The sequence below is a fragment of the Phytophthora infestans genome, genomic scaffold, assembly GCF_000142945.1.
Source record: "Phytophthora infestans T30-4 supercont1.64 genomic scaffold, whole genome shotgun sequence".
Lineage (NCBI taxonomy): Eukaryota > Oomycota > Peronosporomycetes > Peronosporales > Peronosporaceae > Phytophthora > Phytophthora infestans.
Genome location: NW_003303695.1, coordinates 556,242 through 583,165, shown reverse-complemented (window position 1 = coordinate 583,165; position 26,924 = coordinate 556,242). Strand labels below are relative to the sequence as shown.

Sequence of the window (26,924 nt, the reverse complement as noted above, 5' to 3'; positions counted from 1 at the left end):
TTCAGATAATTGCATCGTGGCTAACTGTCCAAGCAGATCGTTGCACTTCACAGAGCAGAATGTTGCAGCAACCGATCGTGATGAAGTCGGAAGAATTTCAGGCTTCAATTTCTTGATGAACTCGGTGCTCGATGACTTTGCCATCCACAATTGTGTCTGAGCATGTTGCATTACAGATGTCGGCACTTTGAGCTGCTGCCGAAACTGCAGCCGAGAATTACCATGTTTCTCACGGACACGACAAGAACTCGCTCGATGAATCAAATTCTCCACTACAACCGGAGCGATCTTTTCCACGAACCTTTCAGACTTACAAAGACGAGATCGACTAGTCGCTGGCTGGGAAGACGCAGCTCGCAGCTCTAGAATCTTCTTTGAGCACCAAACTCCGACTTGTGGGTCGACATTTTTATCCACTGCAGGTGTCGACGGTACCACTTCATCAACCTCGTCCAATTTATCATTTTTGCCAACTGGTCGCTGGTTTCCGTCACTTTCGTGGAGATCAATTTTGAGCTTTTCAGTCTGTTTGTCAAATTCTGTCGTTTCTTCTCGTTCGTCCTCAAAGGACTCGTCCTCGTATTCGTTGTCTTCGCCTTCAATTACTGCAGTGGCAAAAGTTCCTGAATCGTCTTCATCGCCTCCAAACGCATCCGACGCGTAACTTTCACCGCTGCTGGAATCTAGCTTATAAGACGCGAAAACTGCGCCGCCCACCAGTTCGTGCTCGCTCTCTGACTCAAATTGCTCCTCACCGTAGCTCGCGTTGGAGTCGTCGCCGCTCGTGCTTCGCTCTTCAACACTATTCGTCAGCACCATGAAAGGTCGCAGCGACTCCTTATTAAAATAAAAACTGCATATAAAAGAGAAATAATACTGGTTGTCTCTAATCACTATGCCAGCAACGGCATGTCATCCCTATAGTAGCGTTCTTGCCAGCGCTTTGGTGTCATGTAGCTGTAACTTTTGATATTATCCGACGTGAGCTGAAGGTTTATCTGGATGGGGGGGGGGCGTTCTCCAGCAGCAAGTTATGCATTGGAAGGAAATTGGGCAAATCAGCAGCATATATGGCTGGTGAAACCATCTTTTCCATCGACGAGGTAATTAATATTATCTTGTACTCGAAGAAGCATTATTTTTCTTTTTTTCTCTCAAATACTCCAGGCTAGCTAACTTTGCTCGCTTACAGCAAATTCTCTACTCGCATTCTACAGATTATATTACTACTGTAGTATTTCCTTAGTAATATTAATAGAGCCTTAGTTTCTGGAATAACGCAAGGCTTGGAATAACGAGTATCTGGATAAAATCAGTAGTACTTTATTCCACTGGAATATACTTCTGGATGACCAAAGCCTCAGTTATTCCAGAAACGAAAGCTCTCTCCACTCCATACATTGAGAATATTGGGATTCGGGCCAGAACATCTCCCCACAACGGTGTTGGCTCGTGGCCTATGGTTTGCGCGTACGTGTACAGCTGCATCCCACAAAGATGGAGGATATTAAAATAACAGCCAGCGAATCTGCGAATACTTACACCTTGGTGTGTGACTTTATTCTGCTCAACTGAAGAAGATTTTTTGCCTCGAGTGTGACGATAATATTTGCTGGCATATATCCTTCGCGTACTGTTGGCTTCGTGCATTCGATTTCTTTGGATGGTATATTTGTAAGCAAAACAGAATAGCAGCACCAATTAAAAAAATAGAGAATGATAGCTTTGAAAAGCTTACACAGCTCAACGTCTGCTAGCCATACGGCAGCACAAGTGCAGTTTAAGTACCAGATTTTTTACAGATGAACAAACGCAGAAGTTGGCCATGAATAGAGAATTCGAAACAGGTCAAACGTGCCTCGGCAGGCAAATCAAAATTTCAGGCTGGCGAGGAATCGGTTCTTTTCTTTTTACTGGATTCACAAAATCTTTTTTTTTCTATGCCTGCTGTTACTTACTTTGTTCTATGCCTGTTGTTACTTTGAAGGTTGCGGGCGGAAAATTGAGAATACGCTTTCTTGTGGATCCGATTCCTGGTTCTGTTTGGCCATAAAGTCCTTCACTGTGGTCAGCGTAGACGACAATGACGGTGCAGCCATGCGTTTCTCCTGGGCGATGGTGACCTTCTTCCCCTTGTTGCCGTTCTTGCCTGCCTCGTATTCGAGAACAAGAGGCGCTCGCTTCGACTTCCACTCCGATGCAGCCGATCCAGCCGTGTCTACTGAAGGCACTGACACCACTTGAGGCAACTCCATCTTGTTCCGCTGAAAAAAATCGCTGAACATCGGAACGCACATCTGCGAGTGCTCGAACTCCTGAATGTATGGTCGCATCCACTTGGAAAGAGACTTGGTGTGCTTATTGAAGCGATGTCTTGAATCCAGCAGCATAATGGCGCCGTAATCTTGACGATGACGAATACAACGCCCAAGAGCTTGGTTGAGAGCGCGGAACGCCTGCAGGTTGTACCAGATGTGGCCATTCACAAGCTTCATGTTCATGCGGCTCTTCTCGTCTTGATACTTGCGCTTCAGAGAAACCTGCAGCTCCTTGACACTAGGGAAGGGAATTCCCACACAAAGCACAGCTCGAGCGTTGTCATTGGAGAAATCAATGCCCTCGCTCACTTTGCCGCGATAAACCGCCAAAAAGACGGCACCAGTCTTGTTGCCGTCGTCGCCATCCTTGGAGCATGTGATGGTTTCTTTGTAATCTTCCAGTAGCCTGTCAAAGTCTTTGCCAGCATTTCGGGGTTCGGAGTAGATTGCCTTGAACTGCTCGATCTCGCCCCATAGTTTGGTCTTTTTCCAGCGTGTCGTGAGTTTATTCAGCAGCGAATACGACGGGAAGAACATGAGAATTCCACCTGGGATCGCTTGCGAGTATTGCAGTAGCAGCTGGCCCATCGAGTCTTGATACCTAGGATCCTGCTGGTTGTTGTAAGTGGACTGCAAGTCGACGTTGCCTGGGCCATGCATGACCGCGCCAATAAACACTTGTTTGCGCATGTTCACGACGTGATTGGCCTCAAGGCGAATGGGGAAGTCCACGCCCAACTCACCGGCAAAAGATTCCATGGGACTCAGCGTACCCGACGTCAGAATGACGCTGCGGGCCTGACTCGCAATATCCGAGAAGGCCACAGCGGCATTCAGACACCAGATGCACATTTTCAGCTCCCATTCGTCGCCCCCGTTCCTCTTTGTGGGAGATCGGAAGCTCGCGTTCTCCTTCCACGTCGACTTGGATTTGATCACCACCAGTTTAAAGTCCTCAATGAACTTGAGCCTGTCGCGAAACATGTAGTCGACCACGTTCATGATGCTCTCCACCGTAGCCAAAGCCAACGCACCTAGCAGAACTGAGGCACCCGTCGGATTTGCAGCTGCATCTTGTGCTGCTTGAGTTGGAGGCTGTTGGCTGGACTCTGCGCTGTTCCCCAGCCCGTTTTCGTACTCTCGCACTTCTTGAACGTTCTCTTTCATCTCTTCAAGGTTGTCTTTGGTCAGTCCAGAATACTCGGCCAGCATGGCTAGAGCATCTGCGCCGTCCCAGACTTTACTCTTCTCTTCATACCCGGACGGCTGAAGAATAGCGTTGGCATTCGAGTCCACACTCTGCAGCCAGCGGTTGATCCCATTCAGCAACTTCAGCAGCGCGTTGTACGTCTTTGGTCGGTTGCCATGCTTGATGACGATCGTGAAAGCCTTGATCGACGCTGCCAGAGCGTCAGTAGTCACCTCCACACTGGCACTCGATCGACACGTATCTTCCACGTTGTGAGCCTCATCCAGTACGATGATGGCGTCTTTGAGCGTGATCCCCACAGCCCCACGGATCGTCGGGTCCAATAGATAATTGTATGGAGCGAAGACGATGTTGGCGTGGTCCAAGGCTTCACGTGCGTGGAAATACGCACACTCGCGGTGTTTCTGAGCCAGCTTGACGAGGTCTTCGATGTCCCAAACAGGTGGCACACTTCTTTTTAGGTCGTTCGTTTTCTTGCGCTTTCTAAAGAACGAGCAGGACGAGCCTTCCAGTGCCAATCGACACTTCTCGTCCACCTGTGAAGGATCTCGATTCACTTTGCGGTTAACGCACATGTTGCGCTTCGAGCCCAGCACACACGTCTGCAGTTGCTTCGTGTACGTGTTGGAGTCTTCGGGCGAGTCGAGATACGACACGGGGCAGTTCTTGAGCTCGTCCACCACTTGTGCCAGTTGCGAGTGCGTGCGAGAGCAGAAGAAGATTTGAGGAGGCACCACGCGCTTCTTTTTGGGTTGGTCGGGGGCGACGTCGAGCTGTTCCGCCTTGACCTTGACGTCCGCGTCTTTAGCGGCGAAGGCGAAGGATTTGGGCAGCACTCGCTTCTTCTTGACGGCGGTAGAGTCGGTCTCTAGTTCGCGCTTCCTGGTGGTCATCCAGGCGCTGGTATTCGCACTGGGTTGCGTGGGCGCCACGTCGTCATCGTCCTGTTCTAGCTGCTGTCCGGCCACTTGTGTGGCTTGTGTCTCTTGGGTAGGCTGAAAAGTAGTTTGGGTAGCGTCATCTGCCTCTTCCTCTGTCACTCGTCTCGCCTTTCGAGCCTGCTCTATTTGCTGCTGAGCTTCCATAAGCTGCATCTGAGTCTCCATGGCTCTCAACTGGGCCTCCTGAGCATGTTTCTTGGCCTCCAGCTCTTTGAATTTCGGGTCTTCCTGCTGTTTTCTATGTGCCTCGACTTTGTCCTTGACAAACTGCTTCTGGAACGTCAGAGACGAGCACAACAGCGCCAGAGTCTTACCCGACCCTGTAGGAGATTCCAGCAGTGCGTGTTGCTCCGTCTTAAGTGCCGTCAGTACCTTATTCATGACTGCGAACTGTGCAGGGAACGGCCGCTTGCCTTGAGGGAACTCGACGTTGTAGCCCATGATCATAAAGCGGTTTTGCGCGGCGTCGCTCATGATGAGGCACGCGCGATAAAAATGAACTGAGGCGGCAGCTCCCGCCAAAAATATTTGGTCATCAGTAGATTCTACAATATGTTACTGTAACATTGCTGCACCTTTCGACACAAAAAAGGGATAGTAAGTTTTTGATACCGATAAAACTTTTATTGGTAATCGAAATTTAATTTAAAGCTCGAGATGGCATTACTACTTGTACATGTAAATACGTAGTTTAACTAAAAGACGTTGTATAATAGTTGTAACCATGTAAGAATCTAAACACGACCATCGGTATTGCCGTCCACTTGCTTGCCGTAGCCGTTGTTGTACTCGTCTGGGTAGATTTTGAGCCACGCCTTGTGTAGCGTCTCGTAGTGTTTTGGACGAGTGAGTTGCCACCCATGCGGATCTTCGGCCCAAAGAACGAAGATGGTGGTCACCGCGCTGGCGACGACCGACATGAAGAGGTTGTTGATACCGTAGCCGACGAAGAAGCCAAAGAAGGCCACGAACACGTGCGGGTGAGAGAACATGGCCAGGCGAGCTGAGTCGGTGCCGTCGACCATCTGCACACCGATGTAAGCGGTCACTGCACCGATGATAATGTTACCTAGCCAGAATACGTTGCCGGTCAGGTCATCGTTCACGATGGCACTCCAGCCCTTTGCGGCGAACAACTTGAAGACGTGGCGACTGGCCGTCACGAAGCTGTAGCCGTAGCAACCCACGTAAGAGTAGGCAAAGCGGTTAAAGAACTCGATGCAGCTCTCGATACACGAAATGATGCAAGACAAACACGAGAGCAGACACGCGAGGCAACAGTTGCCACTACGACCAGCTAGCCACGCTAGAAGGCGCAGAATGCACACGATCGTCTCCAGAACGGCAACAATGAGGGACCCCAAGCAGATACTACCCAGGTTGAGTGTCACAGCTCGCAGCCACGCCCCCATCGTGATAAAAGGCGTGTTGGCCGCACTTTTCCACGCGGCGACAGTCCCGGCCGTCGTGACGCCGATGATATTGCGCAACACGAAGGTGGCCCAGAAGTAGATGAGCAGCATACCGCACAGCACGCCCACGATCGCCCCCGTTTTGTACTTGAGCTCGCAGCTCTCTGATGTGCAAGTGGTGTTCTCGAGCTTGATGTAGTCCTGATGGAACATGATGCCGAGACTGCCGAGCACCCACAGGATGCCCCAGCCGATCTGTACGCCGACCATGATGAGCGCCACTACAAGTGTCATAGGAAGTCGGAAGATGGCATTTCCTGCCACCTTCAGGTGCGCCGCAGCGAATTTGATGCGCTTGCGGATACAGCAGACGTACAGAATCGTCAGCAGCGCAAAGAGGCCGAAGACGACGGCCGGCCACCAGTACCAGTCCGAACCACTGTCGTACGCCTTCTTGGTTAGCAGAATGGCGGCCATAATGTTGAGTACAATTATTGTGATGAGAGCCACCCAAATGAGAAACTCGGCCAGTAGAACCATGGCAGCGATCCAAACGACGGACATACCGGCAGCCGCGAGAGCTGAAAGACCAACGATACTGAGCATGAGTTTGACGCCCGACGCTTCGGAGAGGCCCTCGACGTTCGTGGCATTGATAAAGTCGTCGCCGTACTTGGCCGCAAACACGATAGTGAGGACCACGACGGCCACGAAGGGGATTAAAAAGAAAAAGTCGTTGCATTCGCGCTTGACGGGTGGGGCTGCACTTTCAGCCGGAGGTGCCGACGGCTGCGTTGCATGTGGAGGCGACTCAGCAGTTTGATGGAGGTACGGACTCGCACCGAACACTGGCGACGACATCGCACGTCTTCGAGGCCGAAAAAATAGGTAGTAGTAGTCTTGGTGAGCGAGTTGAATGAGGAGTGACAAGTACCGACCCCAACAAGGTTGAAACTGATTTTGTATCGGCGGTGGGACAAACGGAGCAGTGATTCTGCATACATGTAACCATAACAGACTGCACTTTCGCGGTATTAATAATCACCTTCATTTTGTCGCTGGATACTCTGGCCACTACTGGCTGTGCACAAAGTGAACCCACAATGGTAAATCATTGGATTCGGCTTGTTATTATTAGCTACGATCCGTTGAACGTCTTTCATCTACTATCTTCACTGCGATGTTGGTACCGCCCAGCGAATTCGTTTGCGTTACCACGCCAGCACAAGTGCACGAATGCACTGTATACGCGAGTGCAGCCAGCATCAGCAGGGCTCCCGATTAATGCATAAGTGCATAATTAATGTACATTATTTTAATGCATAAATAGGTCGCGAAACCAGTTACTACAAAATAGCGCTGTAGTCCGTCCATCAGTTCATCTCAAATTTTATGATGGAAACACAAAAATAGGAAAACAAAGAAAGAGACCAACAAAATGATCAGCTTCGGGGTGACTTCTCGATTGACAAGGTTATAGACTGTGTCGCTGTGTTGTGACTACATACGCGATTACTAACAGCGACGTGGCATCTAAGTTCTCGTCGGAATCGTGGTGGCGAGGCAGATCATCAGGAGCCATTCGATGGCGCATTTGTTTGCGGCGGCGATATTTCTCTTGAAAGAGTCGACGTTTTGTTTTTCTTCCCAATGGCAAGTAAACGGTGCTCTTGCTGGGCATACTCTTCGAAATTGTCTTCGCGCAGAGGATTGCCTTCAAAATGAAAGTTCGTGAGGCTGACGCATACCTGAAATATGTCGTCGTGCAGACCCCCCCCCGGCGGTACTTGTCGAAGCAGACGCGCCATAGTGTACACAAACGCCTAAAAAGGTTCTCTACAAGAACACGATCACTACCGACTTCGTCGTTGAGCTGTTGGTCATCTCGCGAAAGGTTTTTCATCTTCTTTGGGTGGATGCAGCGCTTCATTTCGGCGAGACCTTGGTAGCCCTTGTCTGCCAAAAGCCCCCACTCGTCCGGAAAATTTGTCGTCAGCGGCCCATTATCAACCAGGGTTCTGGTCAGATTCGGATTTCAGCCGAATCGAGTCATGAAAGTCGACATTGTTCCTAAACATTGTGATATCTAGAGTGTTTCCGCGTGCGTGGTCGCTGCGATTGATTGCAAACCCTCGCGGGTTAATTGAAACTTCAACTTTTAGCCCGTAAAGTTTATGCTTGCCACTGTAGTACGGCATCACCTCCGCCATGTTTCCGGTAGGATGATTCGACTGTTGAAAAATCACGTAGGTTGCGTAAAGAGCACATGAAAAATGCTGAAATATTCGGCCCGACGTAACCAGACTTCTCATAGTGCACTCGTCCGCCTTGGCTCGCACCCAGTTGTCGTACAGTCAAGGCGCAATTACACGCAGAAAACCAGTAATTGTCTTTACGAAGGTAAGCGTCTTGATGCGAAAGACGTCTGCATTCATATCCCACGCACCACCGTGCTTTAGGACGGACAATGTCATAAAGAGCACGTCATTCCCAGTAAATGCACAACGTCGACCACGCCCTACATTTCAGTAGTGGGCTACATGCGGCCGCACGCTGGTCCACAAGCGGTTCAATTCCCGAGGAGGGTAGTTTGTTAGACGACGAACAGCCTCCGCCCCACCCTCATTGTACCAAGAGTCGAGGATGGGACACGAAGAGTCTTGGTCGTCATGGTCGTCATCATGGGGCAGTTGTCGGGAGTATTCCGATAATTCGGTGCGACGATCAAGCTCCCGGTCGTCGAGCATGGCCAGCATCGACTGCTGATGCTCGTGCTGAATGCGATAAGGGTTGCGAGGAGCCATGTTTAGCTGCTGTATGGGGTAGGTAGTGCGTCTTCGGTTGCGAAAGTGGCTGTGAAATGAGCTACATTGTCGGTCTGCTGTGTTGCGACTTCAGGGGACCACACATTGCCATAAGTCCCTGCTTGCCATTCATTGCACTTGCAATATTAGCCACCCATGGCTTCTTTATGCCGGCGCTGAAGCCATATGTCTGTTAGCTACTGGTGCACTTGTTCAACAGCACAGATATATATAAAGTCAGTTACGATACAAGTAACTTACCCATTCACTGATTCTTGACGTTGTATTAGACTGCATTGCATGGAAAGAAATTGTATACGTTCGATGCAGTAAAAGACTTTCCAATTTCGCATCTCGGCCATCTTTTGTTGCTGTCACGGGACAATACAGCTCTTGAGTGATTTGCTGTTTGCGACTGTGTGACTTCCATGCAAGTAGGGTACTGGTACTTAGGTTAAATGTATGGGAGCTCGAGCGCGGTTGAAAATGCATCATGAATGGGAAGAAAATGTACAGTATGCCTTTACACTTTAATACTGTACTTGTTTTTGTAAGTAAAGGCCATTACATAATACGTGATGGCCATTATGCATGGACGGGTTTCTCAGATTCAAATGCATAATGTTTGGGAGCCTCGAAATTTGAACTGCGATTAATGCCATTATCGGGAGCCCTGTGAGCAAGGAACTGAACTAATAATATCGTAGACGGGGTCGATGAAGACAATAATACAGCAGTGAGTGAATCAAAAAGGAAATGTGTAGGCTCTTTCCGGTAAAGACAACTCCGGGGGTGTACCTCAAGATCACTACTGTAGTAAAGTCTCGACAACCGTTCCTGCCACGAACAGACGGAAGGTATTCGAACGCGCGGCATTCGGATGGATGATGACAGTTGAACTTTATTATTACACTTAAGAGAGAAAACTACTATTCATCATATGAACCTACTCATCTTCAAATATTTTTAGGCAGAAAATAAAATGTAATAAATTATTACGAAATAAATCTCTGTTTTATTATCTTAACCCTTTAGAACCTGAGAGTAAGAGCCCCCGTGGGGCTTCTAAGAACCCAATTGCTGTCGCTTACTGGCCGAGAGTGCCATTCCAAAAGACGCGCACAGTAGCACGATGTGGTGAGTCCCTCACGGGGTCTCTAAGATGGCCAACCGATCTCCTCTTCAATGAACCCAGAGGCTGGGAGACGTGCTGAGGGTTTTGAATCTTCTGGGAGACTTCCTCTATCTGCAGCACTTCCATCCCAGAATCCCCCCGCGATCTCAAAGTCTTGTTGGCAATGGATATTGAGCTGCTCTTATCAGACTGGGAGAGAATTGTGGATGAGTCCCCAGGTGCGGAAGAGCGTGACGACGCAAGCGATGAAGACCTAGAGGACAGTAGCATGTCAAGAGATCCTGAAATCGCAGCAGAGAAGGAAGATGCGATCAGTGAAGATGCGATCAGTGAAGATGCTGCAAGAGCTGGCCAAGTGTATATCGAGAGCCTCAAGCAAAATGGAGGCATCACGTTGCTACAGGAGGCCAAAGTGGTGCGTACGTATCAAACTAAGGGAATGTCAGGTCTCTTTGCACTATTTCTTAGTCGCATCTTTCGTAACACGCTGCTTCAGTGGTTAAATCCTCGTCTCTCGGAAAAAGGGGTCCCTGTCATACCATTACGCGAGATCAATGCCTACATAGGGCTCGAAATTGCCACTAGCATATGGCCTTTGAACCGCCTGCGTAAATATTGGTACTACACAAGGCATACATTGGCGAAGCATGTGCTTGGATTGACTTTGGGTGAGACGATAGTGATCGGAGCGTGCAGAATAAATTATGTGGATACTTTTTTCTCGACCTGCGGTTGAGTCGGCAGTTCTGGAGTTGAACGATGCTGAGCGGGGCTGCTGGAAGTTAGTTGCGGCACATGACCTGGTTGAAAATGTGAAAGAGTTTGAAAGGCCCACAAGCGGAACCAGAAGGGTTTGAGAAAGGCAAAAAAACTCGGTTTGAACCACCTCACGTTCGCTCGCCTAACGCAGGGTATAATGTATTTTGTGACAAAAGAGTAGTCTTATACACGAATGATTTGGCTGCGACACCGTCTGCTGATGTGCTCAATGGTAGCACTACTGAAGCTCAGAATTGCCGCTATGGAATGGGCTTTGTTCAAAGGTGGACTGGGCAGGAAAGTTTTCGACGGACAGCAATTCAGGCTCCAGTTCAAGTCTGTGCGTACAATGTCTTCATGAATGCTTTTGATCGGTTTGATCAAATGCGCAGCACCAATCCGACACGTCGACGGGAGCGCCGCCTAAACATGAGCATATTCACATGGCTTCTTGACGTTGCAGTCCACAATGCCTTTGCAATGTATCAAGGTTTTTTTTATCAAGCATGGCGAGAGTAACATCCAATCATTCGAGCAGCAAAGGAGAAAATTCTCAACAGGCTAGTGTCAGAACAGCAGCAGCATATACATTCACTTCGGCGGCGAGCGACCCACTGAGAGCCTATAGAAGATATTATCGGAAGCGATTCACCTCAGCTCATGCTAACGCGCAGTCGCAGCAAGCTACTTTGCCGCTTGTGCGCATTGCGGGGTGGAAAAAATCGTCAAATACGCGTGCACTCGTTGCCGGCTTGGATATCGCGTCGAATGCTTCATGGCGATGCATTATAAGCACGTGATGACTGAAAACACTGATGTTATGGAGGCACTTGACGCTGTCACACGTACAACGAGTGGAATGCCCAAAGCCAACACCAGACAGCGAAAGAACACGAGCATTATCGATCCAAATGAAATTGAGCTGCCACAATTAGTGATGAAAGTACCATCGCCTAGACAGCAAAAGAGGGCGAGGATTCTATCAGCAAGCTAGTCACAAGCTGGTCGAATACCAGCACACCTGCACGTAAATACAATTCAGTACTTACACTAATGACCAAGTCGTGCCAGCGTGCTCTAATCTTCCTCATGACACACTCTGGAGCACGAACGATGCGCGCTTTGACCAGACTGCCAAACTTTAGATACACATTGAGCTGGCACATTGCTCGTCGAATCTTTTTCATGTCCTCGCCGTCCACCTCGTTGCGGAGCTTGTCGTCGCGCTCGATTATCACTGCCTGCATTGCTTCCCAATCGCATGGTGCCTCCACACAGCCCACAAATGTCCGAGCTACTGTCGCTGTTGCTGATGTCGCTCATTTTGGCAATGTCTTCTCCCCCCAGCCCATCTTCAGTGGGCCTGACACATGGCCTCGAGGCTTACTCTGATTTGATAGTTGCTACCCGACAAAGATTTGATTGGTTGTGCTGAAGGCCCCCAGTGGCCCTTTAAAAACAGCTCAGGTTCTAAAGGGCTAAGAGCATTTTGTTGTTGTGTTGGTCAATCAACTGCGTTACTGTCTAATCTCTCACTTTTTAGCAGATCCACTTCATTATGCATTCGATGCAGCGTTATTCCGTGACGAACTATGGAACGCTGAGCTCAAGGCGGAATGAACTGCTTGCCGACAAGTACATTTGCAAACGCTAGAAGCTCGATCTCGATAGATGTATGATGGGGCTTACGTTTCTTTTTCATCTTGCTTTTGGGTGTGCAGTCGAGAGGCTTGTCGCGAGTCGTCCCGGTTTGGGGCGGGGCTGCAGCGAAATGTTATCAGACGGCTCGGCGCGAGGCTTGGTATTTAGGACGGCCCGAGCGGTACTGGCGAGAATCACCACTGTTCCCACACGTTACAGGCTGGTTCAGTTGTTTTCCACTCCGAAAAAGGCCTATGTTTTTCCTGAGATATGCGGCAACCGATTGAAGTGTTAATAGAGAACATTAGTTTCTGGAATAACTCAGGTTTTGGAATAAGAATTTCATCGTCCAGAATATATATTCCAGTGGAATAAAGCGTCCCTTCGCTACTCCACTGCAATAAATTATTGGAATATCAATCGGTAATCTATCCGTCATTTATTCAGATTTTATCCAGATAATCGCTATTCCAAGCCTTGCATTATTCCAGAAACTAAAGTTCTCTAATGGCTGGGGTTGGCTAGGTGGTGCCGAGGAAGATCGTTTTCTCGTAGATAGTGAAGTGTTCGTGCGAGCGGGCCATTGTTTTCCTCTTGGGAAATTCTTAAGTGGTCCATGTGGCATGTATTTCTCTTATAATACGCCAATTTGCCCTGATCAAGGGCCTTTCTTAAACTTTTACAGTCTTATAGCAGATTTGACTTGTTCTTAACCCACCTTAATATCGAAAAATGGGAACAGATCAGACCGCTCTAATCTCCAATTTCATCTTACGCCCAGCGCCACTATAATTGGGATGGTCTGTATCATGAACTGTGTCTTTGAATTTTTTTGAAAAAATATGGAGCTCGAGCTTAGGGAGCACGAGGTACCTAAAATTAGAAATAGGGCTGTTTGATGTACATAAATGCATTTTTTGTTTTGAACATAGCTGTCAGGTTGAACTTTAATTGAGCTGCCATAATATCAGCACAACGACACTTTTTGCACGTCCGAAATGGCAGTGCTTATTACAAGAAGTTCTCCATTGGGAAAGCTTCAGGATTAAGAAATCATATTAATTCTAGTCACTACTCTTCTTCAAGTCAGGTTTCATTACAGTCATTTAGCTGGTCTGAGGCCCACGAAAATACTAGTCACTACTTCAAAGCAGGAAATGATTATACCTTTTTTCTGGCTGCATGAATTCCATTCATTTATTTAATGAGCTTGGGAGGTAGACTGTTCTATAAAATGCAATACGCTTCGACTCGATGCTGCCACAGCGCTGTATACCAGACCTGTTCTTCGCAAAAGTGTCCCTCCTCGCCCATGGACCCCTTCGTAGGTTTGAGAGCACTGGCGTAGTCTATTGTTCTTCTCCTGATCTTTTGTGTATCTTACCCGTCTATGAGGGTATACAACATTTGCTACGTAGTCGATGAGCACTTTGCGTCATTGGAGTGGTCGGATCATTTTTCTTCACCGGTAAGTGGATGAATGGGATGTACTATCTACCAATGCTGTTGCCGATGCCGTGGTTGACAAAGGAATAATCCTGACAAACAAACACATTTTGTTTTGGCTAAGCTCCACAAGTTGTTTAATCTTATTTTCTAATATTTATTTATGCTGTATGTACGCCATGGCAGACTTGAAGTTTTTTTGCGGAGCTGATCAGCACACCGATGAACTTCGTAGTGAGGCTCCCAACGCTGTTCTCTGATGACCCCAATTCTGAACCGAGCGAAGTCATGATGGGGAACCTGACCAAAGTCCTTTGACCTAGAGAGGAAGGCATCTATCATGCAGTCATCACCGATGCGGGGCAGACTGCGGATCATACCGAGTTCCGCGAGGTGCTTCACGACCAGCTTCCCCAAGTCACTGCTGCCAATTTGGTCAATGAGGTATATACAGCATGCTTGTGTGGAATTCTCCTTCACAGTAGAGCGCTGATACTTATTGAAGCCAATACACAGTTTCTGCGCAGCACGTCATGAAGACCTTCGTATCCCACTTGTGGGGCCGATCTTTCATAAACTGGCGGGTCACGTTGTGGCGGCTTCGTGACGGGATCATGGCTTCATCGAGCGACATGACAGGCGGGGTGTGGTACAAGCTGCCGAAGATCTGCTGCAGCGTGTCCCACCACAGATCGCACCTTAAAGGCACGATCCGTCTTCGCCCTCGAGTCGGCTCTGTCCGTAAAGTGCAGGTTCTGCATTATCCTGCCGAAACGCGCCTTCGACATGTACGGCCCGAACGTCCCTTTCGGGATAGCATCTTGGCCCAGTGATCAGCGAATCGTCGCTTGTGAGGGCCAAGCATACTCGCCACAAATAATCCAATGCAATGCAATACTTCATCCGCCTTGAGTTTCTTGTGTCTTTTTGTTTCACCGAGCAGCACTTCGTCCCTGGACACATCCTCACCTTTACCGAAGCGTTTATGATGCATTCTATCCACGCGCTCGATCAAATGCTGATTGTAGTAGCGATTGTTCTCTGTAGCAATTTGCAGCCAGATCTCGGTGACATGTAGTAGAATTAGATTTTCAGCGGAGATTCGGCACACTCTAGTACATCATCTGTGAATCCACTTTCCCGGAATATAGCCCCAGGAAGGGTTCATCACTTGTAGAACCAGAGGCAGGACTTAATTTTATATAAGACATGATTCGTATATGAACATCATGTATATACTTCATGCCCAAGATACCAACTTACCAAAGCTCCTACCGTCTTCATGCATTTTCTTCAGCGCGTCATTGTCCAGAGCCAGCACTTCCGTTGGCGGTTACTGAATCCCAGTCACGCGTGAGCTTTGACTTCGCCGCCGCTAATCGCTCTCGGTCTACCGTTTGCTTTTGCTCTGTTCTTCTACCGCACCAGTAGATCAGCTCCACCCAAAGCTCCATAAATTCCATCTGAAGGAGTTTGGTCAGGCTCCTCTTTCGGTTCTTCAAAATCACCGTCTGCTGTCAGCACATTTCGGCTAGAGTACCGGCGATTGGAGGGCAACGGCCACGAAAGACGGAGTACTAAAGAGCATGATCTCACAAGAGAGAGCGCATAACCACCAAGCAGCGTGGGCAACGGGTGAGCATGGAGCGTCGAAGCCAAGAAGAGAATGGAAGAGCGCGAGCCATTGAAGAACACGACATCCAACCTGTAGTACGGGGTAGCGGAAACGTACCAAACCACGATATGGCACGGGGCCACATGAGATTACGGAAAGGTAAGTGGTTGACTGCACGAAGCCACGGCGTACTAAAAGTGAAAGACGCTCACAAAGCACGTGACACCAAGAAGCACTTAACTTTGCGGTCACCTCATCTCAACAAGCCATGCCACTCCGCCGCGTAGCGGCGGCGGCCGGCTAGCTAAAGTCCCTTAATGAAGTGTGGTGTCCGTCCGTCCGTCCGTCTGTCCGTAACGGGCTAGGGTTAATAATCCTCACGCAAATACGTGCGGTCTACTGGCTGCCGAGCGCCGCGAAGGCGGCGTCGATTCTCTAAAATTAAAATATGTGGTGTACACATTGTATGTGGTCGACATATACGACTTAAATGCACCGTTCAAACTACTTTATGCCCCCATTTTCAACCGCGGAGCGCCACAACACGCAAAGGGTGATGCCTGTGTGCACGTTAGTTAGCATTAATAGGAGGGGTCGATGAGCACACACGTACTATATGGTCTTAGCAGCTGTTAATAGGACCTGGCTACGCATATTTCGTATTAAATAGATATGTAAGTACTTTTTGCTAAGAATATGATCTGCGTAGAATTGTTTTTTAATAATGCTACTATCAAAATTGTTGTGCTTAGTACAAGTCTAATTATAACTCATATTTTTGCTTGTAGTACAGTACTGCACCCCGTTTTCGCGCCCTTGGACCTTTGATAAACTTCCGGATGTGATGCTCCTGAATCCAAATGACCCTTTGTTTGTCTGCTAAAATCTGATTGATTTGCAAATCCTATTTCATCCACCCCCGCGAAAACGGGGTGCAGTACTGTAGTACATGTACCGTAGTATCCCGAAACAGGTGAACCAAATATGATGAATTCCCAAAATCTATCGAAATAAATAAATTTAATAAAAATTGTGCTCTGCAGGCAAAACGAGATTAAATTTGCTAGATTTATTGGTGGATTTACGATAATGCGAGTTCAAAAACCGTTATCCACAATCATTTACAGTAAAACGGCTAGAATTGCACCTTTGAAGCTACAATTTTGCTGCACTGCGCCCGTAGCTGTGCAATCAAATTGGGATGCGCAAACATACCGTAAAAATCGGCCCCAGTGCGACATCGATTTTTGGTCAAAGTCAAGTCAAATATAAAACCTCATCAAAGTTTTTTCAATGAACCCTTTTAATGACATCCGTCCTACCGGTAGTACTGTACTGAAAGGCACTGCTTGCAGGTGTGGCCACATCGATTACAATATATGCAGGTGGACTTCGACATACATTTAGCTAAATATTAGGGAATGACTCTCTTTTCACACACATTTACGATGAGGCTAAAAATGTCGGCAAAAACTTTTGCATTAGGTAATCGGGAGTGCCTGCAGCGAGCGGCTACGCAGATGGCCACGTCGCAACCTCATGCACCCTGGAGTCCAGGGCCTGGACGAAGACACATACGCCCTTTGATGCTCCTCTGGAGCTGGTGTTGTCTAAGCTCGGAATATTTGAGCGCCTCGTTTTCAGGACACGCGGCTCCCTTTGACGAAAGTTGAGAAAAGTCGCTGAAAGGTTTTGCAGCTTCGTCGAGATGAGACAGCACCGTCACTGTGTTCGCTCAGCAGGTGCGTGTCTAAATTGCAGCACAAGTGAGCATCGTTTTAACTTGCAAATATGTGTACTGTACTGTACTGACACGTTTAGCTGATTGCAGTGTGCCATAAATGTCGTTGACATCAAGGCAGTCTGCCCACGAAATGGCAGCCGCTGTTGAAGCGCGAGTTGTTCTTGACAATATTGCGGATCTGCTCGATGGCCATCGGGATCTGCGCCGTTACCGACTGCACGAGCACTCGTTTTCGCAGTACGTGAGACCCACAACGACACGGCCCTCAGCCGTGAGATTGGCTTGAATGTTGCGGCCATTGGTAGCGTTGCCCGTGACACCGCGAAGGAAGAACACGGGCAGCTCGGATTCGGGGACGGAATCTTCATTTTCAGAGGTCTCAACAAATGATGTTATCTGTGTGTCATCGTTTAAGTCCAGCATCAAATTGTGAAGGACAATCGTCGCCATAACCACGTGCATCGTTTTAACCAGTGTATTCTCATCTATCACAGTTTGCAATACACGAAAACGGCCCTTCCAGAGTCCAAACGTGCACTCTACTGCCATTTCGAGTGCTCGAGTGAAGAAAATTGTACCGACGTTGCTGCGAATTCAACTCCCCACCTTCTTCCCGCTCTGCAAACGGTACCATAAGATATGGCAGCAATGCGTAGCCAGAGTCACCGATGGTATGAGTGCCAGCAGGGATAAATGAACAAGCATCGCGTCCAATTATACTATGCTTCCAGCATTTACTATCAGACCATGAACCAGGACGAATCTCCACACTCATGAACTTGTTGCTGACTGATACTATAGCTTGAATATTTATAGCAGGATAGCCTTTTCGACAGTAAAATCCTTCATAGTCCTCCGGCCGATCTATTTGGAGCAGCGATCCGTCGACTGCCCCAACTACGCCAGGATACCATGAAATCCTTCTGAGCCGCATCCAAACCATCTAGATCAGGATATAATGAGACGACCTAATTCGAAACTAAATCCAAAACGCGAGCAACTTCGTTAGCGATGTCAATCACGTAGCTTTTGCGCATTCCCACTGCTGTTGCAGTTTCTCGGTAGCCACCAGACGACGCGAAAAAGTAGGGAGCTGCTGCAATTTTTATCTCGTACGAGTGCTGCTTGACCACAGCATTTGCGAACAAAAGACCACGTAGCTTTAACAGCTATGCAATAGCAAGAAACGACGCCTTGGAACACCGAAGATGCTGTGAAACCCCCCCTCACAAGTAGAGTCACAGAGCAGCCTCTCGAAATGTAACACAGTCACAGTACGTCGCTGTAGTACCTCATCCCCGTGCCGACTGCATGCGACCAGAGCGACTACGTTGGCAATGAGTGCTGCGATGAGGAGAAACACGTCCTCTCTGTCCATTTTTCTCTAGAAACTCGATGTTTATCCAGCCTCCTCCACCTTCCAAAGGTGGAGGATAATAATGACATAATCCTCCTGTTGTGCTATCGAGAGGTAATTTCATAAGCCTGTCGAGGCATTCTCCGGATGGAGAACTGACGCGACCACGCCCTTAGCCATGGGAGAACAAGCAGCCACGAAACACGATTCCAGTGTAGAACCTGAGCTTACCAAGCCACTGAGGACAATAGCACATTAGAACACGATTGCACGGATGGCGGACCAGCCGCAAAATACACGGGGGACGCTTGGGGTGACCACGATTGCACACGGTGGAGCACGATGCCATTGTAGAACACGATAACACGCGCAACGCAGATGCACTACGCGAGCACAACACCATAGACACCACGATTGCACGATAGCGTGACAACGTGGTCGATGGAACCTCACCAGGAGAGCACGTTACACGGGCGACGGAACAACACGACTGCGTGGAGGCCCCAAACCATGGAATAGCACATTTCGGTTAGAGTACCGGCGATTGGAGGGCAACGGTCACGAAAGACGGAGTACTAAAGAGCATGATCTCACAAGAGAGAGCGCATAACCACCAAACAGCGTGGGCAACGCGTGAGCATGGAGCGTCGAAGCCAAGAAGAGAATGGAAGAGCGCGAGCCATTGAAGAACACGACATCCAACCTGTAGTACGGGGTAGCGGAAACGTACCAAACCACGATATGGCACGGGGCCACATGAGATTACGGAAAGGTAAGTGGTTGACTGCACGAAGCCACGGCGTACTAAAGTGAAAGACGCTCACAAAGCACGTGACACCAAGAAGCACTTAACTTTGCGGTCACCTCATCTCCAACAAGCCATGCCACTCCGCCGCGTAGCGGCGGCGGCCGGCTAGCTAAAGCTCCTTAATGAAGTGTGGTGTCCGTCCGTCCGTCCGTCTGTCCGTAACGGGCTAGGGTTAATAATCCTCACGCAAATACGTGCGGTCTACTGGCTGCCGAGCGCAGCGAAGGCGGCGTCGATTCTCTAAAATTAAAATATGTGGTGTACACATTGTATGTGGTCGACATATACGACTTAAATGCACCGTTCAAACTACTTTATGCCCCCATTTTCAACCGCGGAGCGCCACAACACGCAAAGGGTGATGCCTGTGTGCACGTTAGTTAGCATTAATAGGAGGGGTCGATGAGCACACACGTACTATATGGTCTTAGCAGCTGTTAATAGGACCTGGCTACGCATATTTCGTATTAAATAGATATGTAAGTACTTTTTGCTAAGAATATGATCTGCGTAGAATTGTTTTTTAATAATGCTACTATCAAAATTGTTGTGCTTAGTACAAGTCTAATTATAACTCATATTTTTGCTTGTAGTACAGTACTGCACCCCGTTTTCGCGCCCTTGGACCTTTGATAAACTTCCGGATGTGATGCTCCTGAATCCAAATGACCCTTTGTTTGTCTGCTAAAATCTGATTGATTTGCAAATCCTATTTCATCCACCCCCGCGAAAACGGGGTGCAGTACTGTAGTACATGTACCGTAGTATCCCGAAACAGGTGAACCAAATATGATGAATTCCCAAAATCTATCGAAATAAATAAATTTAATAAAAATTGTGCTCTGCAGGCAAAACGAGATTAAATTTGCTAGATTTATTGGTGGATTTACGATAATGCGAGTTCAAAAACCGTTATCCACAATCATTTACAGTAAAACGGCTAGAATTGCACCTTTGAAGCTACAATTTTGCTGCACTGCGCCCGTAGCTGTGCAATCAAATTGGGATGCGCAAACATACCGTAAAAATCGGCCCCAGTGCGACATCGATTTTTGGTCAAAGTCAAGTCAAATATAAAACCTCATCAAAGTTTTTTCAATGAACCTCGATTACAATATATGCAGGTGGATTTCGGCATACATTTAGCTAAATATTAGGGAATGACTCTCTTTTCACACACATTTACGATGAGGCTAAAAATGTCGGCAAAAACTTTTGCATTAGGTAATCGGGAGTGCCTGCAGCGAGCGGCTACGCAGATGGCCACGTCGCAACCTCATGCACCCTGGAGTCCAGGGCCTGGACGAAGACACATACGCCCTTTGATGCTCCTCTGGAGCTGGTGTTGTCTAAGCTCGGAATATTTGAGCGCCTCGTTTTCAGGACACGCGGCTCCCTTTGACGAAAGTTGAGAAAAGTCGCTGAAAGGTTTTGCAGCTTCGTCGAGATGAGACAGCACCGTCACTGTGTTCGCTCAGCAGGTGCGTGTCTAAATTGCAGCACAAGTGAGCATCGTTTTAACTTGCAAATATGTGTACTGTACTGTACTGACACGTTTAGCTGATTGCAGTGTGCCATAAATGTCGTTAACATCAAGTCAGTCTGCCCACGAAATGGCAGCCGCTGTTGAAACGCGAGTCGTTCTTGACAATATTGCGGATCTGCTCGATGGCCATCGGGATCTGCGCCGTTACTGACTGCACCGAGCACTCGTTTTCGCAGTACGTAAGACCCACAAAGACACGGCCCTCAGCCGTGAGAATGTTGCGGCCATTGGTGGCGTTGCCCGTGACACCGTGAAAGAAGAACACGGGCAGCTCGGATTCGGGGACGGAGTCTGCCTGGCTGATGTCTGCCTGGCAGACATCACCTCCTGGACCTTACGATTCGGCGCTGTTGACGACCAAGCCTGATCTTCCCGACACCGTAAGAGGTGAAGATCGCCCTATGCACGGTCTGTACCGCCGTCTTCACCACCGTCTTCAGCTCAAGCTTTGAGCCTCAAGGTGAACCGCTCACCTCACATCATTGCAACTCGAGTGCCCACAGTCCTTTTCACCTCGAGAAGATCAAGCCCTCCTCCGTCATGGCGGTCCGATTCTTCCACCTCGCAGTGGCCGTCGCTGCCGCCTTCGTCGTCGCCGCAGACTCCGTCCCCGAATCCAAGCTGCCCGTGTTCTTCTTTCACGGTGTCACGGGCAACGCCACCAATGGCCGCAACATTCAAGCCAATCTCACGGCTGAGGGCCGTGTCTTTGTGGGTCTCACGTACTGCGAAAACGAGTGCTCGGTGCAGTCAGTAACGGCGCAGATCCCGATGGCCATCGAGCAGATCCGCAATATCGTCAAGAACGACTCGCGTTTCAGCGACGGCTACCATTTCGTGGGCCACTCACAGGGTGGCGGTATCGCCCGTGCCGTGGTGGAGAACATGGACGATCACAAAGTGCACTCTCTCGTGAGTCTAGCCGGCATGCAGAACGGCATGTTCTACGGCCCACAGGCAGAGGACGTCGTGCCGCTCTTCATCATGGTAAACGTGCTCGGACCCCAGCTGCTGACGCCCGATATCTTTGACTTCTCTAGCTACACCGCAGCGGACTGGCGTGGCAAGTTCCAGCACGATCTGGCCCAACTGGACGCGAACCAGACGCTGCAGGCGAAGTACTCGCTTATGAACATGAACCGCGAACCGGCCGACAACTATTTCATTGCAAACAACAAGTACCTGCCGTACCTCAACAACTTGAATCACTGCGACGACAACGATTTCCGGTGCAAGTTCGACAAGATCCGTCGTAAGAGCAACTTCTTACGCCTCAAGTCTGCCCACTTCGTCGCGAGTCCGAACGACGGAGTTGCTGCCCCGTGGCAGCACTCGCTATTGCAGCGATACACAGCCGTGGATCGATTGACGAGATTGCAACCAAGTTCGAGGAGTTCACCGTCATGGATATGGAGGATACAGTCGAGTACAAGAGCGACGCCAACGGTCTGCGAACGCTAGATGAACGTGGCGACCTGCATCGCACGGTTGTCGCCAACATCTCGCACAACTGCTGGATCGTCGACGGCGTGCGCCAACGTCGAGTGCTACTGGGAGCCTGTGTGGAATCAGTACATCTACCCAGCTTTACAGTGAAGCATGCCATAACGAAAAATGCAAAACTTAGTGGTAAGGTAAGCTGCCACAAATACAAGCAAAGTCTTTTTTGCTTATTCACTACTTTGTAAAACTTGTTTTGATGCATACGCACTCTAGGCGTTGCACGAGGTGGCGCCCAGAGGCTCCACGCCCAGAGCCTCGCACATCTTGGTGAAGTACGTGATACGTTGTTGCTCGTTCGACGTGTTGGGAGCGTCCGGACCGCACTCCAGACCACCGTTGATGATATCGGTGGATTGAGCGAATCCGTTCTCACCGGCGACGATGTCGTGGATCACACGGCCGCCATGCGGAGTCATCCAGTACCAAAGCGCAGTCATCCACGTCACCGTCGTGTCTGTCGCGACGATGTCCGGGTTGTTTAAGAGATCAATGCCCAGAGCTTCGCCAGCATTGTAGTAATTGTAGTTCCATGAGAGCTGAATGGGGCCACGGCCGTGGTAACGACGACCGGGGGCACACGTGTAGGTAGTGTTGTCGCAGTACTGCCACACCGAGTAGGTGTCACGGGCGTACTCTTCCGCGGCCTTGAAGCTGTCGCACTCGTGAGCTGTTTGAGCCAGGAACGCTGCCAGCTCACGCTTGTCATTGTCGTCGTTGCCCGTATTAGCGAATTCGCTGTACTTGCTGGCCGCATCCACAAGACCGTTGAAGTTGTAGAGCTCCACAGCGTCCGGGAAAACCTCCTGGAAACGATCCTGATCGAAGAAGAGCGCGAAACTCGAGCTATCAGCGTCACCAGAGACCGCAGAAGGCACAACCAGAAGACTTGACGCGATAACCCCGACGAATTTCATGGCTGACTTGGGTTGATAGGCTGATTTGGCTGCTTGCTTGGTTGGAGGTGAGAGTGAAAGTGAGGATCGCTTAGGCGGTTAGAATAGCGAGCGGCGGGAATTGGTCGGCCACGGAAAAGCCCGTCACTTCATCGATGCAGTCAAGATGTCAACAAGATCTTTCAGCAGTCAGTACATTGTACATGTACAGTACCATCATGATATTTGATGTCATGTTCTAGAACACACAATATCTGATGATCTCTGGATTTTGTCAGCAAAAACGAAGAAAACGAATGCACAGTACATAAATAAATGAGCACTCATTTATTTATTACAGTCAGGGGTTAAAGGTAGCTCCAAAATCGGTGAAGTTATTGTGCTTTCAGGCTAAATTTACATTTTCGGGGCTATTGCCCGAATCGACGACAAATCGACCAAGAGTTTTGATTGGTCAAAAGCCAGATTTGCATCACGATCACCATTCTTCAAATTGCCACTCCTGAATTGCCGCGCTTCCGAAGAGGTTAAGTTGACCGTGTCGCTTGAGTTTCCGTTCTCTAGCTAACAAATGAGTACGTCTACATGCTACAGATCTACCTGCCTGTCATTCCCATTGCCGTTTAGCGTCCGGAATGGAAGACGCCGTTATTCGGCAGCATGCCCACCCGAATACAGTTTTTCACTGTCTCTACGGATTTTACTGTCTCGGATACTCGCGCTCACAGCTTGCCCACATTTATCAAAAGAACGTTAAGACCATCGGAAATTGGATTAATGTGTACGAGCGGACAGGGACGTACCAGCGGGTAGACGCTAATGCTATTCGAAAATTCACAACTGCTCATCGGGAGTGGCTGTGTAATTACTACGCAGTCCACCCCTTAGCTTATCTGGATGAGGCCCGTGATGCATTTGTTCGTGCACACCAACTGAGCATTTCTATATCATCTGTGTGGCAGATTATTCACGATGGGGGCCTTACAAGAAAAGTTCTCGAACGGAGGGCTATGCACATCAAAGAACTTGATGTGTTCCGGTTTGTAGAAGAGCTCAGTCATGTCAACTGGTTCTACCGTAACCTTGTCTTTCTCGACGAGGTTTCTTTTGACAACCGGGGCATGATCAGAAAGCGCGGATACTCGCTAAGAGGGCAAACAATAGCAATACGCGGAGATTTCCAGCGTAAACCAAGAGTATCGGTGCTGGCGCTCATGTGTGTTACCGGTATTCTCGATTACTATAACTGCGATGGGACTTTTGATCGCGTGCAGTTCTTCAACTACTGTCGTGATTTCGCTTACTCAGAACGGGGGCATGTACGCCAGTATCCTGGCTCAAACTCTGTCTGGATAATGGACGGTGCCTCAATTCATCGTGATCCTGAAATCATCCACTTCCTACGGAGCGTTGGAATCGTACCAATATTTTTGCCTGCTTACTGTCCATTTTTCAACCCAATCGAATTCATGTTCGGATACATCAAGCAGTCTTTTAAGAGACACTATAATGAGTCAAGCAGCAATGATCTTTTACCATTTGTGGTAGAAACGTTCGATCGATTCATTGGCTTCGATATGGCCAAGGTATTTGAGCATTGCGGCTGGAAACGGGAAGGATATTTTGACCCTAGTGGGTCACTGGAAAAAGAAACACGACAGTGTCAGTTTTCTGAGAACAGCGAATTGCAAGCAAACGAAGGAAGTGAAGCGCTAGATTTTACGACAAGAGAGCTGGTCGAAATGTCTGAATGCTAAGCGAAAAATAAATTTCCAGCTTCGAACTTACTCTTGGTGCTCAGTATCCTCAATATTTTCCATTGTAGAGGTCGGATCAAGGACATCACCAGCATCAGGAAGAGGGATATCAGCAAGAAATCCCTCAATCGTGGACTTACGCACTTCCAATGCGTGCCTTTGGTTTTCTAAGCGGCGCCCGTATGCTTCCCATCCCTTTCGGAGATCTGCGTTATCAGCTAGAGCAGCTTCGATCGTGTCTAGTGCCACACGTGTCGACCTAGTCAGATTCACCAGGTGTTCGTGGACTTGCCCGTCGGAAGGACTTAGATAACGTTCCAGTCTAGAAGGTGGGTTGTCCAGCAAAGCAGCATCCCAGGTAGAGCGGTCCAAGTTACGCATGATTTCGTTGGCCCACATTCTCCATACTGGCGCACTTGCTTGGTATGTGTTTCCCCAAATTTCTTGCAATCGCCCCACTATCTCACGAACAGATATCTCTGCTGCAGCACCAGAACGATCGGTGTGCTGCGGGCGAATGCATGCCTGCATAAACTCGTCCAGAACTCGCGCGTTGGAAATCCCCAGCCCGTACTCATATATCATCAATGTTACAGTGCTCCCACGTTGGGATATGGTCCACCGGTTCCAGAGCTCTGGTGTCTTAGCTGATGGAACGATACGGCTGTTAGCTTTGAGCTGCATTACACTGCTCCATGATGTTTCCTTAGGGCGTTCAACTGACCAAACATCATCGACGTTTTTAGCTTGTCCTTTGACGTGGCAGCTAAACTTCTCCCATAACTTGTGCATGATCTCACTAAAAGAAGCACCATTAGCAGCAAAAATGTCCAGCTGCTTGCCGGACGAATCGCGTTGACCGACTGTAGTCTTGACAATCCCTTGGACTACCAGCTGCAATCGATGCTGGTCGGCGTTTCCGGTCGAAGCATCTAATGATACACGAGCCCGCTGGCCTCGAGAGATATCTGAAGCTTGGAACGCTTGCGGAGGCGTTCTCTCACGCAGAGGGTACGGTGAAACACGAACCGTTAAGGGCGAAGTCGAGGATACTGCAGTTCGCGAAATAGGCTCGTTTCGGGGCGGAGAAAGCCTATACTCTGATAAGGCGTCGTGCCCGACACTCGAGCTTGGTCCTGTAGCAAAGCTGCGATCTTCAACGCCCTCAATCATATTGCCGATTGTGGCAGGTCGCCATATTATACTTATTGAGATGCATGAAAAATGCTATTACGTAGGTTGCGCGATTGCTTGTTGGTTGATTCGAAGAACCGCGCACGGAAATTTTGAGTAGAAACCACAATAATATTGTGAAAATATCACCGGTAGACCAGTTAATACAAAAAATATCACCTAATATTTTATTCTGAGACAATATGATATTATTAAATATCAACTTAATATTAGTTAATACGATATTATATTTTTCAATGATTGCGTAGTCAGGCTACATTAACTAATCAGATGTCGTTAACGCTCGACTAGCTGAAGTATTACTAATCAACCGTGAGTACCGGGACAATTGTGAGTGACGGCAAGGTTGGCGTTGTGTGTTGGCACTGCTGAGCGCATTAATCTAGCGTTACGAGCTGCAGATTTATTAGACGCACGATGTGGATGAGGCTATCGGTAGAGAACAAGAACAAACACCTTGATTTCGCTCTACCGACATTAAACAACTACAAGCGCTTGCAGTTTTCCATCTCGATCGCCTTTGTCTGTGTCACAGTGAAATACTAGAGCAAATACTCGTCAGTCTTAAAGCCTACTGCTTTTCTAGAACCTGATCGAAAAAGTTATTTGGCTCCGCTCGGTTCACAGAGGATAGCTGGCAAGAAACGTACTTAAGTGGGAAAATATCATAAAATATCATGTAGTATCTAATATTTTTCAGTTCTCCGAGCTAATATAAAAATATTATGTTAGCTTTTGCAAAATTGAGTTACTATTAATATTTACTATCATAAATAGTACTATTACTATCAAAAAATATCATATTATATTTGGTTACCATTAGCCCCTGACTATTAAAGAA

General features: G+C 48.4%; 4 protein-coding genes across 4 annotated transcripts; 1 reads left to right on the top strand and 3 right to left on the bottom strand.

Moving 5' to 3' along the window:
- Window positions 1-1,976: 1,976 nt before the first annotated feature.
- On the bottom strand, window positions 1,977-4,943 carry PITG_17950 (uncharacterized protein; the record flags this gene model as incomplete). The annotated part of the gene is made up of 1 exon (XM_002896226.1): window positions 1,977-4,943. One exon carries the CDS (start codon window positions 4,941-4,943, stop codon window positions 1,977-1,979), a length of 2,967 nt encoding a protein of 988 aa, XP_002896272.1.
- Window positions 4,944-5,203: 260 nt separating this feature from the next.
- Window positions 5,204-6,742, bottom strand: PITG_17949 (PNS1-like protein; the record flags this gene model as incomplete). The annotated part of the gene is made up of 1 exon (XM_002896225.1): window positions 5,204-6,742. The coding sequence occupies one exon, from the start codon at window positions 6,740-6,742 to the stop codon at window positions 5,204-5,206; it is 1,539 nt and encodes a 512-aa protein (XP_002896271.1).
- A 14,534-nt stretch (window positions 6,743-21,276) lies between these two features.
- On the top strand, window positions 21,277-22,332 carry PITG_17948 (uncharacterized protein; the record flags this gene model as incomplete). Its single annotated transcript, XM_002896224.1, has 4 exons — window positions 21,277-21,303; window positions 21,358-22,047; window positions 22,110-22,265; window positions 22,309-22,332. The coding sequence occupies 4 exons, from the start codon at window positions 21,277-21,279 to the stop codon at window positions 22,330-22,332; spliced, it is 897 nt and encodes a 298-aa protein (XP_002896270.1).
- A 116-nt stretch (window positions 22,333-22,448) lies between these two features.
- On the bottom strand, window positions 22,449-23,153 carry PITG_17947 (chitinase, putative; the record flags this gene model as incomplete). The annotated part of the gene is made up of 1 exon (XM_002896223.1): window positions 22,449-23,153. The coding sequence occupies one exon, from the start codon at window positions 23,151-23,153 to the stop codon at window positions 22,449-22,451; it is 705 nt and encodes a 234-aa protein (XP_002896269.1).
- Window positions 23,154-26,924: the final 3,771 nt, after the last annotated feature.